Here is a 16694-nt window from a genome sequence, read left to right on the forward strand (position 1 = left end):
TTCCCTTTCCTCGTTCCTTGTTCTTAGAATTCTCTACCTTTATTATGTGTTTTCCTGTCTCTTCCTTTCATCTTCTGTGCCAGGTTAAGCAGTCCTCTATTCCATATAACATCACAACTCACCTTGCAGTTTTATGTTGTGCTCCCTTTTTACTATTGTCTTTCCTCACCACCCTGCTATTTTTATCGACATTCACAGCCAGTTGATTCCCTCGGTGGCAGCCTGAGGTAAAGTGACCATCCCTTAAACATAAAAGGTGAGAAGAGGCACTGAGCAGACCCCACACAGTGACGCTCCACCCGTCTTTCCCATATCTCTGTACGCAGAGCAATTCAAATCTCGCTGGAAGTAATCGCAGACTCACTGACCCTCCACAGTCACACTGCTGTATGGCTTGCTCCCCACAACTTGGCCACGTGTGGCGCACACATGGACTCCAGTGCTTTACCTCAGCCTTAATAGCTCACTATAGACTCTGTGGCTATGCTGCATATGCCTGGCAGCACTCACCAACACAAACGAAGGGGTTTTTATACACCTGCCACAGATAGAAACACTTATAACAACAGCAACAATTTTCATTTATATAGTGCCTTTAACATAGTGAAATGTCCCAAGGCGATTCACAGGAGCGTAATCAGACAAAAATTGACACAGAGCCAAAATAGGAGACATTAGGACAGATGAGCAAAAGCTTGGTCAAAGAGGTAGGTTTTAAGGAGCATCTTAAAAGAGGAGAGAGAGGTGGAGAGGCAGTGAAGTTTTGGGGAGGGAATTCCAGAGCTTAGGGCTTAGACTGCTGAAGGCACGACCACCAGTGGTGGGGCGAAGGAAATCAGAGATGCACAAGAGGCTAGAATTGGAGGAATGCAAAGTTCACAAGGGTTGTAGGGTTGGAGGAAGTTACAGGGATAGGAGCAAGGCCATGGAGGAATTTGAACACAAGGATGAGAATTTTAAAATTGAGGTGTTTAGGGACCAGCAGCCAATTTTCAGCAAGCACAGGGGTGATGGGTGAATGGGACTTGGTACAAGTTGGGATACAGGCAGCAGAGTTTTGGATGAGCTGAAATTTATGGAGCTCTGCCAAGAGCTTTAACCACAGCAGCGCACAGACATGCGAGATCGTGAACTTCAGGCAGGAAAATAGGAACAGAAGTAGGCCATTCAGCCCCTCGAGCCTTTTCTGCCATTCAGTTAGATCATGGCTGATCTGTACCTCAACCCCATTTATCCACCTTTGAATCATATCCCTCGATACTCTTACCTAACAAAAATCTATCGATCTCAGTCTTGAAAGCTCCAGTTGACCCAGCATCCACAGCTTTTTGGGGGAGAGAGTTCCAGATTTCCGCTACCCTTTGTATGATTAAGTGCTCCCTGATTTCACTCTTAAATAGCCTGGCTCTAATTTTCAGAAGATGTCCCCTTGTTCTGGACCCCCCTCCAGAGCAAATAGTTTCTCTTGATCTACCCTATTTAATAATAATTGAGTCAACTATTGTGGGGCAAAATAAAACCAACAATATTATTGCCTTTGTGTTACCTACATTTTAGAAGATACTTGCTTTAATGTTTCATGTTGCTTTGATTTGTATAGTGGACAGAATATTCTGTGTATAATGAGTCTTCATGTCATTACTGATGGCTAATTGTACAACACCAAACAATAGAATGCTTTCTAACAGTTTGTTTCATCTATCTACTGAAACTATTTTAATCATAAAATATTTATTAGTCTTCTCTTAGGAGAACATTAGGGAGTGGAGTGGATTGGATCAGATCTAAAAATTCAAGAATAAAATTCTAAATTTGAGTTCAGAGATGCAGAACATAAAAGTCTGCAGATTACTTCAAAGTTCAGATATCAAGCGGTACAACGTGAAAGTTCACAGATGAATTTGAATTTCAAATTTCTTCAACGTGCTCAAACCGATGCTTTGAGAATACGAGATCTGTTCTCCGATGTGCAGCATTTTCGGGTTGGCAGGCTGTAACTAGTGGGGTACTACAGGGATCGGTGCTTGGGCCTCAGCTATTTACAATCTATATTAGTGATTTTGATGATGGGACCGAGTGTAATGTATCCAAGTTTGCTGACGATACAAAGCTAGGTGGGAAAGTAATCTGTGAGGAGGACACAAAGAGTCTGCAGGAAGATATAGACAGGTTAAGTGAGTGGGCAAGAAGGTGACAGATGGAATATAATGTGGGGAAATGCGAGGTTATTCACTTTAGTAGGAAAAATAGAAGAATGGAATATTTTTTAATTGGTGAGAAACTTTTAAATGTTGGTGTTCAGAGAGATTTGGGTGTCCTTGTACACGAAATACATTAAGTTAACATGCAGGTATAACAAGCAATTAGGAAGGCAAATGGTATGTTGGCCTTTATTGCAAGGGGGGTAGAGTACAAGAGTAAGGAAGTCTTGATGCAGTTGTACAGGGCTTTGGTGAGACCACACCTGGTGTACTGTGTGCAGTTTTGGTCTCCTTACATAAGGAGGGATATATTTGCCTTAGAGGCAGTGCAACAAAAGTTCACTAGATTGATTCCTGGGATGAGAGGGTTGTCCTATGAGGAAAGACTGAGTAGGATGGGCCTATACTCTGGAGTTTAGAAGAATGAGAGGTGATCTCATTGAAACATATAAGATTCTAAGAGGGCTTGACAGGGTAGATGCTGAGAGGATGTTTCCCCTGGCTGGAGAGTCTAGAACTAGTGGACATAGTCTCAAGATAAGGGGTCGGACATTTAGGACTGAGATAAGGAGGAATTTCTTCACTCAAAGGGTTGTGAATCTTGAGTACATTCAAGACTGAGATCGATAGAGTTTTGGTCTCTAAGGGAAGCAAGGGGAATGGGGATCGGGCGGGAAAGTGGAGTTGAGGTCGAAGATCAGGCCATATTGAATGGCAGAGCAGGCTCGAGGGTCCATATGGCCTAGTCCTGCTCCTATTTCTTTTTTCCTAGGAGCCCCATCATGGGAAATGGGTGAGCAGAAAATCGCAAGTTTGAGAACTCAGCAATGCCCTGCTCTATAAACTCAGCACAGCATTTTCCATACATGAAGTTTCCCTGGATTGGTGTGGGATTTATTTTAATACTTAGTTTTATGGAAAAAGATATATCCAAAATAGATAACTAGGCAAATGAAGTAGATTTTAAAACTTTCATCCTTGTTTTCAAATGCTTCCACGGCCTCGCCCCTCCCCATCTCTGTAACCACCTCCAGCCCTACAACCCGCCGAGATCTCTGCACTCCACCAATTCCAGCCTCTTGTGCATCCCCGATTTTCATCGCTCCACCAATGGCTGCCATTTCTTCAGCTAACTAGGCCCTAAGCTCTGGAATTCCCTCCCTAAACCTCTCTGTCTTTCTCTAAGATGCTCCATAAAATCTACCTTTTTGAACAAGTTTTTGGCCACCTGTCCTAATATCTCCTTAAGTGGCTTGTGTCAAATTTTGTTTGATAGCACTCCCGTGAAGTGCCTTGGGACATTTTACTACGTTAAAGGCGCTATATAAATGCAAGTTATTGTTGTACATCAGAGTATTTCATCTTTAGAATTTCTGATTGATTGATTTCAATACTGTGATTTGATAAAATTAAACATCATTATAAATACTCAGCTGGCTACTGATATACCATTCCCTACTCCTCCCCCCACCCCCCCACATACCCCCTCCCCCCCCCACACACATACACACACACACATGCACATGAAGTAAAGCAGAAAACAATTCATCTGATGCTCAGTTGTTGACACGATGGAACTAATCTTCTGCTTTGTGCATCTGCTCCCCTTGCTGTATCTGCAGTCAGATGAGCTTCCCACCTGAGAACGAGAACAGATTATATTTTGTCAGAAAACCCTCACAGAGTTGACTTGTAAAAACCATCACCATTTGGCGAGGGTAGCAGAATGCTCATCTGAGTTCAAAAACAAAATTAAAAACAGATTTGGGTTTGCTTCACAGAGCAAATTAAATGCGTTGTGAAAAAGCCTGCCAGATTTTTGAAGGGTGTTGAATGCGTTAAGAGGGCTCTTTAGCTCTATTCAGTGGGTTTTTAAGTATACCTACAAAATAATTAAAATTGAAATATTGCTTCATAAACAAATCTTTTATATTAACACAAATATTATAGCTAAATCAAACTTGAGCTGATTTAGCAATGAATGGTAATAAATTATAGGAGGAGATTGAATTGATATTGCTATGTTCTTTTACTACCTGGATGTTCTCTATCTCTCCCTCTCTCTTTTTTCCCCTCAAACCAATGATTCATGCTGGCATGTGGGCAAATGGGCACCATCAGCCCTTCAGTATCATACCCGTGTGTCAGTGGGTTATTTAGTTATGGAGTTCATCACATCCTGTCCTCACTCACCATCCATAGACACACACTTCCAACAGGGGTCCTTGGATAATGATCAGAAGTGGGACTCTGGCTGATTCTTCCGACCTATCCTGGGAATATTATTCACTCGCCTTCCTTGTCTGTATGGCTCAAACCCACACCACATTGTGTGCACTTAACCAAAAAACTATCAAGAGGGAGGTATTCCCCTACCATCATCTTGGTTAAAAGTCAGAAAATTAACGTTAGTAAAATGATCCAATGTGATGTCATTGTTAAGGATCAGCATCATCAGTGCCTTCCATGTGTGGGCAATAGTGAACTTATGATGTGGCCAACATCATTGGCTCAGTGGTAGCACTCTCACCTCTGAGTCAGAAGATTGTGATTTCAAGTCCCACTTCAGAGACTCGAGCACAAAATCTAGGCCAACACTCTCAGAGCGGCACTAAGGGTGTGTTGCACTGTCGGAGGTGCCGTCTTTTGGATGAGACCTTAAACCAAGGCCCTGTCTGACCTCTAAGGCGTAAGTAAAAGATCCCAGGGCACTATTTCGAAGAAGAGCAGTGGAGTTCTCCGCGGTGTCCTGGTTGATATCTATCCCGCAGCCAACATCACTTAAACAGGTTATCACGTCATTACCACCTTGCTGTGTGCAATTTGGCTGCTGCGGTTCCCTACATAACAACAGTGACTACACTTCTAAAGTAGTTCATTGGCTGTAAAGCACTTTGAGACATCCTGAGGTCATGAAAGGCACCAAAGAAATGCAAGTTTTTTCTTTAACATTGGATATAGTTGCTTTTTCCAAATCCAGGCTTTTTCAAACTATTTCAGCTATTACTCCGACATTATAGCACATTATAACCAGGCGCTGCCATCTTTTACAAATATAAAACTGGACAGGGGAAGGACATACTGAAGTTTGGGTGGAGGTGCAAATGGTTGCACAGGCATACATGAATGTGAGCCAGGTTTAGTCGACATGCGCAAACACAACACAGTCACTCTTGCACATGCACATGGCCTTTATTAAAAATGCAAGGGTTGAAAACCAAGTCACCTTTATCGGAAATGCTTGTGAAATATAATCTGTTCTCTGAGTTCTAGCTTCAGACTTGAGCCTGTTTGGAGGACCGTCGTATTTTATGTGGGAACGATTCACGGTTTGAATTTCGATCCACCCTTATTAAGCTAGAATTCTCGGGGCAAAGTACTTGCTGGTAACAGATGTGTCGGGAGGTTGATTACTTTTGTTAGTTTAAATCAAGGAAGTCCAATCTTGTTGTCTTTATGGAGCCTCAGGGTGATGTATAAAGTTTAAATCCACATCCCCTTTAATTTGCATATATCTCAAGTTGCTGATACCAAAAGACCTTTTTTTTCTGAGTTAGGATTTATTCACCATTGAATTAACAGTACTAAAAATAGCCCTCTTCAAACCTCCAGGCCCACAAAGTTCAAACAGGACAAACAATAGAGTAAGAATCAGAAGCACAAATGGGATTAAGTGAGCTGGACTTCTGGTGCCAAATTGCCACGTCTCAGGAGCTGCGTGTTGCACACAGAACACAGTTTGGACACCTCCTAGTTTAAATCATATACCACATCACTTCTCTCCATGCATTAGAATAAAATATCAGGGAGCATATGTACGATGAACAATGTGGTATAATTCTCAATAAGTACAGGTGCTGATTTTATAGCACGATTTGTTTGTTGTGTGCTTTAGCCTTATTTGCAGCCTTAATTAAATTAATTGTTTTCCTTCTATGCTTTACTAATTGCATTAGATTAACTATTTGATCCACAGAACAGGTTCTTGCCTGTGTTTGTATATTCCCTGATTAGATTATATCTGTTTTGTCACCTATTGACTGTAATTCACATTACAGTAAGGGATGGCTATTGTGATTGATGACTGACCTCCTGATGACCTCGTCTACACAAGCCATTCTTCATTATTGTACTGGAAATAATTGCACCAGTGGAACTGAGATGGTCCTGACCTCATAAGTAGTGGCATTGAGTTGATAGACAGGGTGAAACCTTTTGTTTCCCTTATGATCCTCAGTTTAAAATCTTTCCTTTCGGCATTCATATGTATCATAGAATCATCGAATCTTACAGCACAGAAGGAGGCCATTCGGCCCATCATGCCTGTGCCAGTTCTTTGAAAGTGCTGTCCCATTAGTCCCACTCCCCCGCTCTTTCCCCATATTCCTGAAAAATTTTTCCTTTTCAAGTATGGAGGAAGCACTGAGGGTAGCAAGGGCACAAAATGTACTCTGGGTGGGGGACTTCAATGTCCATCACCAAGAATGGCTCGGTAGCACCACTACTGACCGAGCTGGCCGAGTCCTGAAGGACATAGCTGCTAGACTGGGCCTGCGGCAGGTGGTGAGCGAACCAACACGAGGGAAAAACTTACTTGACCTCGTCCTCACCAATCTACCTGTCGCAAATGCATCTGTCCATGACAGTATTGGTAGGAGTGACCACCGCACAGTCCTCGTGGAGATGAAATCCCGTCTTCGCACTGAGGACACCATCCAACGTGTTGTGTGGCACTACCACCGTGCTAAATGGGATAGATTCAGAACAGATCTAGCAGCTCAAAACTGGGCATCCATGAGGCGCTGTGGGCCATCAGCAGCAGCAGAATTGTATTCCAGCACAATCTGTAACCTCATGGCCCGGCATATTCCTCACTCTACCATTACCAACAAGCCAGGGGATCAACCCTGGTTCAATGAGGAGTGTAGAAGAGCAAGCCAGGAGCAGCACCAGGCGTACCTAAAAATGAGGTGCCAACCTGGTGAAGCTACAAATCAGGACTACATGCATGCTAAACAGCGGAAGCAACATGCTATAGACAGAGCTAAGCGATTCCACAACCAACGGATCAGATCAAAGCTCTGCAGTCCTGCCACATCCAGTCGTGAATGGTGGTGGACAATTAAACAACTAACGGGAGGAGGAGGCTCTGCAAACATCCCCATTCTCAATGATGGCGGAGTCCAGCACGTGAGTGCAAAAGACAAGGCTGAAGCGTTTGCAACCATCTTCAGCCAGAAGTGCCGAGTGGATAATCCATCTCAGCCTCCTCCCGATATCCCCACCATCACGGAAGCCAGTCTTCGGCCAATTCGATTCACTCCACGTGATATCAAGAAACGGCTGAGTGCACTGGATACAGCAAAGGCTATGGGCCCCGACAACATCCCAGCTGTAGTGCTGAAGACTTGTGCTCCAGAACTAGCTGCGCCTCTAGCCAAGCTGTACCAGTACAGCTACAACACTGGCATCCACCCGACAATGTGGAAAATTGCCCAGGTATGTCCTGTCCACAAAAAGCAGGACAAATCCAATCCGGCCAATTACCGCCCCATCAGTCTACTCTCAATCATCAGCAAAGTGATGGAAGGTGTCGTCGACAGTGCTATCAAGCGGCACTTACTCACCAATAACCTGCTACCGATGCTCAGTTTGGGTTCCGCCAGGACCACTCGGCTCCAGACCTCATTACAGCCTTGGTCCAAACATGGACAAAAGAGCTGAATTCCAGAGGTGAGGTGAGAGTGACTGCCCTTGACATCAAGGCAGCATTTGACCGAGTGTGGCACCAAGGAGCCCTAGTAAAATTGAAGTCAATGGGAATCAGGGGGAAAACTCTCCAGTGGCTGGAGTCATACCCAGCACAAAGGAAGATGGTAGTGGTTGTTGGAGGCCAATCATCTCAGCCCCAGGGCATTGCTGCAGGAGTTCCTCAGGGCAGTGTCCTCGGCCCAACCATCGTCAGCTGCTTCATCAATGACCTTCCCTCCATCATAAGGTCAGAAATGGGGATGTTCGCTGATGATTGCACAGTGTTCAGTTCCATTCGCAACCCCTCAGATAATGAAGCAGTCCGAGCCTGCATGCAGCAAGACCTGGACAACATCCAGGCTTGGGCTCATAAGTGGCAAGTAACATCCGCGCCAGATAAGTGCCAGGCCAAAAAAACAAAAAAAAAGTATATACCTAATTCCCTAGTTAATTCCAAGAAAGTAGCCAAGGACCAAGTTAAAAGCATTAAATTTAAAATTCAGATTGTTTTTCTATATGTTGAGTAGAAGCTCTTGTGAAAGTGGACAGAGGTCCAAAAGTTTGTCTATTATGTAAATCTACATCTATCTCGGGGTCAACCTTCAGTTGTCTCAAGCCAAGATTTTGCTCTGTTCACTCTATCATTTTCTGCTTGAATACGATTTGGTGGACAGGAATGATGAGGATTTCATTTCTTCAGCATGTTGGCTCATCTTCTGAAGCTCTAGACTTTAGATAACCACCAACATTGAGAAGCTGAATCCAAACTCCGTGACAAAAAATGCAGCCCGGCTATGACTCTGTAGGGTTTCAACCCCAGCTCTCAGAAACAGTTCTGCAGCAAGCATCATTAAATGCCCGTCACTGCGACTGACATACTGAATACTGTCACAGCAAATAAAGGTCCCAGATCAGGGCCAAAAACATCTAGAAGTACCATAAAAAGCGGTGTGCAAGTCACAGCAGGATAATAGATATGCATAAGTAAATCCAACTCCTACCTGATATATGGATGTTGAAACTGCAACACTGAGGTCAACGGGCCTGCAGGATTTTCCATCCATTAATTTTAATGTACAGAAAATCCTGACCTCTGCATCAGAATTTTTAAAAAAATGATTGTTGGGGTATGGGCGTCGTTAGCAAGGCCGGCATTTATTTCCCATCCCTTGAGAAGGTGGTGGCGAGTTGCCTACTTGAACCGCAGGAGTCCGTGTGGTGAAGGTTCTCCCACAGTGTCGTTAGGTAGGGAGTTCCAGGATTTTGACCCAACGACGATGAAGGAACGGTAATATATGTCCAAGTCGGGATGGTGTGTGACTTGGAGGTGGTGTTGTTCCCATGTGCCTGCTGCCCTTGTCCTTCTAGGTGGTAGAAGTCATGGGTTGGGAGGTGCTGTCGAAGAAACCTTAGCGAGTTCCTTCCCGCTATGTGCTTCCAGTGCTCGAAGCTGTGCCTGGAAAGTGAAAATTTGTAAAATCTACCCCCTTAGGCGGTGGGAATTGATAGAATTCAGAGCACGTGTAACAAGTCACATCAGCAAAAGCAGTTAATCATATGTTAACTCCCTCAACAAGAACCGGATATATCTGCTTAGGAGTAGGGCTGAAGATTATTTGGATAAATATAGAGAGACATGGCAAAGCGCTACGTAGTTTCTGATCAGCTGGGGCCATGTGAATATCATCTGGGGAAAATAACGTCAAGGCTGATAATCGCGGCATATTCTGGACGGTATGTTTAATTGCTTTTGGGAGTTAGCGAGGTTTTTATTCAGAAGTTGTTCTCAGAAGATTAAGTGGAGCAGAATCCATTGTACACAGTCTGTGGAAAGAATGAGCTTGAGGAGCTGAATGGCCTTTCTTCATTTCATGCATGGTTATGTTCTATCTTAAACACAAATTCACAGGGCAGAAAGAGATGATTGATTCTTTATAAATAATTGTTGCCGGCCAACATAACTGTGCTGCTTTCTTCGTCACGGAGTTTGGATTTAGCTTCTCAATGTTGGTGGTTATAGAGTAATATTTTGCCGAAGTTTAATGGTTTCCCTAAAAAATGACATAGAATAAAAATGTTGAGCTGCTAGTTTATGTATTTGAGTGACTTACTTGTTTGTGAGTACTACAGTGTGGTGCCAGAAAGAACAGCATGGTGTAGCCTCATCTCATTCTGATTTCCAGGAAGCTGTGACAGCCACTACAAGATAAAACAAGGCCAGAACAGAGAAGTATGGATAACAGTTTGATACTCAGCAATTCATCGCTGAGTAAAGTGAGCTAAAAAAGAGGTGTAATGCTGGCCTCCCTGTGCTGCACTAGTGCCCAGTTCAATGGGTTCATTGTTGGATAGAAATATTTAAATTTAAATTCTGCCCTCTGACTGCTGTAGATTTTGAACATGAATATTTAAACAGTGTTCCAGAGTATGCAGCCTGGTGTGGGCTGCAGAAGCATGTTAGTCTTAAAATTTTAATTCACATGAAATAAAAGGGATTTCGCCAGGCTCAGAGCTGCATGCTGTGTGAACTCTGCACTTGCACAGTGATTAAATGAAGTAAAAGATTAGTTAGTGGTTCGAAGGTAGAACTCGCTACCACGAGGAGTAGTTGAGGGGAACAGCATAAATGCATTTCAGGGGAAGCTAGATAAACACATGAGGGAGAAAGGAATAGTGTATGCTGGTAAGGTTAGATGAAGAGGGGTGGGAGGAGGCTCGTGTGGAGCATAAAAGCTGGCATTGACCAGTTCAGCTGAATGGCCTGTTTCTGTGCTGTAAATTCTATGTAATTCTATGTAATTAAAGAAAAATGATAATGTCGGACAACATTTCACGAAATGTAAGCTTTCCATTCGGTTACACTCAGCACATCAGTCTCTCACACCATTCAGTTATTCCACCTAGCAAATCAAGGCTGCCTCTCTTACCACCCATGCAGGACTTGAACCATTCACTTACCCACAATCGTTTAGTCATAAACCTACTCGCTCATTAGTATTAAAATAGGCATTGGTTTTATCTTTGAATCTGAAGCTCTTGCACCTGTCAGATGTGAAAACTGTTTGTTTGTATCATAGGAGCTGAAAGGTAGTAGAAAAAAATGTATGCAGCCTCCACCTCCCCATTGCTGTTTGTGGGACCTCCCCAGAGGCTGCTGACTTGTAAAGTGACTTTAACCCACAACAAAGGGCAAAGTTGCTTATTTCTATTATTTTGATGGTACGTGGAGCGATAGGAAAGAGATGTATCTTAGTGAAAGACTGCCTTCTGTTCATGCACATGTAAAAATAAACCAGTTTGCTGGTTTACAATTGGCTTTGTCTCACTACAATGCTTTTCAGTCCATCCTCTATGTCAGCCTTAGCTCAGTGGGTAGGACTCTCGCATCTGAGTCAGAAGGTTGTGGGTTCAAGAGACTTGAGCACAAAGTCTAGGCTGACACTTCAGTGCAGTACTGAGGGAGTGCTGCACTGTCAGAGGTGCCATCTTTCGGATGAGACGTTAAACTGAGGTACTGTTTGCCCTCATGGGTGATGGAAAACATCCCAGGACACTATACGAAGAAAAGCAGGGGAGCTCTCCCCAGTATCTTGGCCAATATTTATCCCTAAACCAGCGTCGCTAAAACTCATTGCTGTTTGTGGGACCTTGCTGTGTGCAAATTGGCTGCTATGTTTCCTACATTACCACTGTGACTACACTTCAAAAGTACTTTATTGGCTGTAAAATGCTTTAGAACATCCTGAGGTCGTAAAAGGTGCTAAATAGGATAAAGAGGAGGTACTTAAAAGATTGGCAGTACTCAAAGTAGAAAAGTTACCAGGTCCAGATGGGATGCATCCTAGGTTACTGAGGGAAGTAAAGGTGGAAATTGTGAAGGCTCTGGCCACAATCTTCCAATCATCCTTAGATATGGGCGAGGTACTGGAGGATTGCAAATGTTATACCCCCGTTCAAAAAAGGGGAGAGGGATAAACCCGGCAATTACAGGCCAACCAACTTAATGTTGGTAGTGGGGATGTTAATCAGGGACAAAATTAATTGGTACTTGGAAAAAAATGAGTTAATAAATGAAAGCCAGCACAGATTTGTTAAAGGCAAATCGTGTTTGATTAACTTGATTGAGTTATTTGATGAAGTAATAGAGAGGGTTGATGAGGGCAATGCGGTTGATGTGTATATGGACTTGCAAAAGGCATTTGATAAAGTACCACATAATAGACTTGTTAGCAAAATTGAAGCCCATGGGATTAAAGGGGCAGTGACTGCATGGATGCGAAATTGGCTAAGGGACAGAAAGCAGGGAGTAGTAGTGAACGGTTGTTTTTCAGACTGGAGAGAAGTATACAGTGTTGGGACCACTGCTCTTTTTGATATATATTAATGACATAGATTTGGGTGTACAAAGTATCATTTCAAAGTTTGAATATGACTCAAAACTCGGAAATGTAGTAAATGGTGAGGAGGATAGTAACAGGCTTCAGGAGGACATAGTCAGACTGGTGAAATGCGCAGACACATGACAAATGAAATTTAATGCAGAGATGTATGTAGTGATTCATTTTGGTAGGAAGAATGAGGAGAGGCAATATAAACTAAATGGTACAATTTTTAAAGGGGCTGCAGGAACAGAGAGACCTGGGGTGTTACATTTATGTTCTTATGTTCTTAGAATCCTTGGCTTTATAAATAGAGACATTGAGTACAAAAGCAAGGAAGTTATGCTAAACATTTATAAAACACTGGTTAAGCCCCAAATGGAGTATTGTGTTCAATTCTGGGCACCACACTTTAGGAAGGATGTCAAGGCCTTAGAGAGAGTGTAGAGAAGATTTACTAGAATGGTACCAGGAATGTGGGACTTCAGTTACGTGGAGAGACTAGAGGATCTGGGGTTGTTCTCCTTAGAGCAGAGGAGGTAAGGAGAGATTTGATAGAGGTTTTCAAAATCATGAAGGGTTTTGATTGAGTAAATAAGGAGAAACTGTTTCTAGTGGCAGAAGGGCCGGTAACCAGAGGACACAGATTTAAGGTCATTGGCAAATGAACCAGAGGTGACAAGAGGAAAACTTCTTTTACGCAGCAAGTTGTTATGATCTGGAATGCACTGCCTGAACTGATAGTGGAAGCAGTTTCAATAATAACTTTCAAAAGGGAATTGGATAAATACTTGAAGTGGAAAGATTTGCAGGGATATGAGGAAAGAGCAGGGGAGAAGGACTAATTGGATAGCTCTTTCAAAGAGCCGTCACAGGCACGATGGGCCAAATGGCTTCCTTCTGTGCTGTATCATTATATGATTCTATGATATAAATGTAAGTTATCTCTCACTTTCTTAAAAGATAGGAGAATGCCTGTAGAGGTGCATGTGAGAGAGGTTATAGCATATAGTACAAACAATGAGGGGTCCAATTTTATAATCCCTGTATCATGCTATCATTTCACTAGATATTGGATCGTAAAGGTGATCTCCAGTTCATAGGGACCCAAGGTCCACTTATGTGAGTGGCTGGCGACACTGAACCTGAGACAATATCTAACGTAGACTCGAAATTTGTAATTATCAGCTATTCTGTTAGTGGTAGTGTTGCTTGAGACATGAATGTTGCTCAGGAGGTCAAGAGTACTCCCTGTTCTTCTCGGAATAGTGCCACGGTTTGACATCTCATCTGAAAGATAGCAACTCTAAGAAGGCAGCTCTCCTTCAGCATTGCGCTTTTTTATTATTCATTCTTGGGATATGAGCGCCACTGGCAAGGTCGGCATTTATTACTCCTCCCTAGTCGCCCTTGAGAACGTGGTGTTGGTGGGCCTTCTACTTGAACCGTTACAGTCGGTGTGGTGAAGGTGGTCCCACAGTGTTGAGTGGTAGGGAGTTCCAGGATTTTGACCCAGTGACTTAAGTGTCAGCCTTGAGATTTAGTAAAAAGTAACAGTTAGTGACACAATCCTTTGAATCATACTGAACCTCAAAGTGGTTCCAATTTTGCAATTTTTGCATTTCTTTATGTGCAATTGAATTTTTGTCCAATTCAAATAATTTTATGTTATGGGTGACCCTGTCTTTTTAAAGAACAGTGATATATGGTGGAAATTGCAGAGGTACTGGCCATAATCTTCCAAACATCCTTAGATATAGGGATGGTGCCAGAGGACTGGAGAATTGCAAATGTTACACTCTTGTTCAAAGAAGGATGTAAGGATAAACCCAGCAACTATAGGCCAGTCAGTTTAACCTCGGTGGTGGGGTAACTTTTAGAAATGATAATCCGGGACAGAATTAACAGTCACTTGGATGAGTGTGGATTGATTAGGGAAAGCCAGCACAGATTTGTTAAAAGCAAATCATGTTTAACTAACCTGATAGAGTTTTTTAATGAGGTAACAGAGAGGGTAGATGAGGGCAATGCAGTTGATGTGGTGTTTATGGACTTTCAAAAGGCGTTTGATAAAGTGCCGCATGGTAGGCTTGCTATTAAGATTGCGGCCCATGGAATAAAGGGGGCAGTAGCAACATGGATACAGAATTGGCTAAGTGACAGGAAACAGAGAGTAGTGATGAACGGTTGTTTTTCGGACTGGAGGGAGGTGTACAGTGGTGTTCCCCAGGGGTCGATGCTGGGGCCACTGCTTTTCTTGATATATATTAATGACTTGTACTTGGGTGTACAGGGCACAATTTCAAGATTTGCAGATGACACAAAACTTGGAAGTGTAGTGAACAGTGATAGACTTCAAGAGGATATAGACAGGCTGGTGGCATGGATGGACACGTGGCAGATGAAATTTAATACAGAAAAATGTGAAGTGATACATTTCGGTAGGAAGAACAAGGAGAGGCAATATAAACTAGAGGGCACAATTCTAAAAGGGGTACAGGAACAGAGAAATCTGGGGGTACATGTACACAAATCGTTGAGGGTGGCAGGGCAGGTTGAGAAAGCGGTTAAAAAAGCACATGGGATCCTGGGCTTTGTAAATAGAGGCATAGAGTACAAAAGTTATCTCATTGAAACATACAAAATTCTTACAGGGCTCGACAGGGTAGATGCAAGGAGGATGTTTCCCCTGGCTGAGGAGTCTAGAACCAGGGGTCACAGTCTCAGAATTTAGGCCATTTAGGACTGAGATGAGGAGAAATTTCTTCACTCAGAGGGTGGTGAATCTTTGGAATTCTCTACCCCAGAGGGCCGTGGAGGCTCAGTCATTGAGTACATTCAAAACAGAGATCGATAGATTTCTAGATATTAAAGGCATCAAGGGATATGGAGATGGTGCAGGAAAATGATGTTGAGGTGGAAGATCAGCCATGATCTTGTTGAATGGCAGAGCAGGCCTACTCCTGCTCCTATTTCTTATGTTCTTATGTAAGTAAGGAAGTCATGATGATCCTTTATAAAACATTAGTTCGGCCACAACTGGAGTATTGTGTCCAGTTCCAGGCATCGCAATTTAGGAAAGATGTGAAGGCCTTAGAGAGGATGCAGAAGAAATTTACTAGAATGGTTCCAGGGATGAGGGACAACATCGGAGAAACTGGAAGAAGCTTCAAGAGTTAACGACTGCAGCATGAGCTCCTCCAACGAGACTTTGTTTCTGAACTTTGACAAAAAGACTTTGATTCTGAGCTTTGACCAAAGCACTTTTGTCTAAACTTTGAAGAAAAGACAAACCTTGATGAAAGGAACCTCGACACATCACTTTACACATCTCCTAACGAGTTGCATCTGTTATGCAGCAATTAACACCCTACTTCTAGACCTAGACCACTGCTTGATGCATAAGGTTTCATATGCTACTTGCTCACTTTGCTTCATGCCTGCTTATGTGCTCTTTTAAATCATTAAATAATGAACGTTGCGAACCCCCACTTGTATTATCAGGTAGAGTAATCCTTGTATTAATTGAGTTCCTTCATGCTTGCTATGTATTCTTTTTAAATTACTAAATAAAGAATTACTTTTATTCACAAAACTACCGTGTCAGGTGGCTTTCTTTATCTGAACTATCGTCCAGATCCATGAATCACTGGGAAGGACCCTAAATTCCCTACATGCTGCGTCAAACAATCCCTTATTGCCCAATGGAGAGGGGGTTGCCGGCTTTGCAATGGAGGGATGTTAATCCAGTGGCTCTCAACTTAATTCATCCATGGATTTCAGCTCAAATGGTATTGGTTCTTCTTCATGCATCTTAATCCAGGTGATTTTGCTCTATAAGTTCATATAGTGGTTTACATGCACAAGAAAAAATGATGGGAACTGCTGTTTAATACTTTTAGAACTGTGTTTTTCTCTTTCTAGTGAGTTAATGGAGTATATATTCCACCATGTGTAAATAAAAATTCCTTTACTAAATTGTCATTGGTTTGTAATATTCAGTTTATTAATAGAATGTTTTTTTAAACTTTATACAGAGGAAAATAAAGGTATATTTTCTGGTCCTTGCACTGAAGTGCTGGGACTAATGCACAGCGAATTTTATACTTGCCAAAATTGCATACAGCTGACCTTGAACTACTTCCTAAGGTCAGCCTGATTATGTACTCGTAGAGAGCTCTTAACCTGGATTAGGCCTGCTGCCAGAGAGGACCAGGACTGTGTATCATTCCAGATCTTAAAGGGGTTGTGTATTTGTTGTTGATCAGTGAGTGATCCGTTGGCCAGAAAGAACTCTGACCGAGATGTTCGGAGAACATTGCCAGAAACTTCCCTTCCACAGGTAATCTGGGAAAGGAGGGCA

The 16694-nt window shown here is 42.7% G+C and overlaps 1 protein-coding gene across 1 annotated transcript in view; it reads left to right on the forward strand.

Annotated features, from left to right (window-relative positions):
- The window catches only part of LOC137334821 (ADP-ribosylation factor-like protein 8B-A), a 123108-nt gene extending 107238 nt beyond the window's left edge, over positions 1–15870 (forward strand). The window contains exon 7 of the mRNA XM_067999824.1: positions 15389–15870. Within this exon, the coding sequence (XP_067855925.1) occupies positions 15389–15408 (20 nt within the window). The 3' untranslated portion in view covers positions 15409–15870. The remainder of the gene's footprint in view (positions 1–15388) is intronic.
- Positions 15871–16694: the final 824 nt, after the last annotated feature.

Source organism: Heptranchias perlo, chromosome 18 (genome assembly GCF_035084215.1).
Source record: "Heptranchias perlo isolate sHepPer1 chromosome 18, sHepPer1.hap1, whole genome shotgun sequence".
NCBI classification, from domain to species: Eukaryota; Metazoa; Chordata; class Chondrichthyes; order Hexanchiformes; family Hexanchidae; genus Heptranchias; species Heptranchias perlo.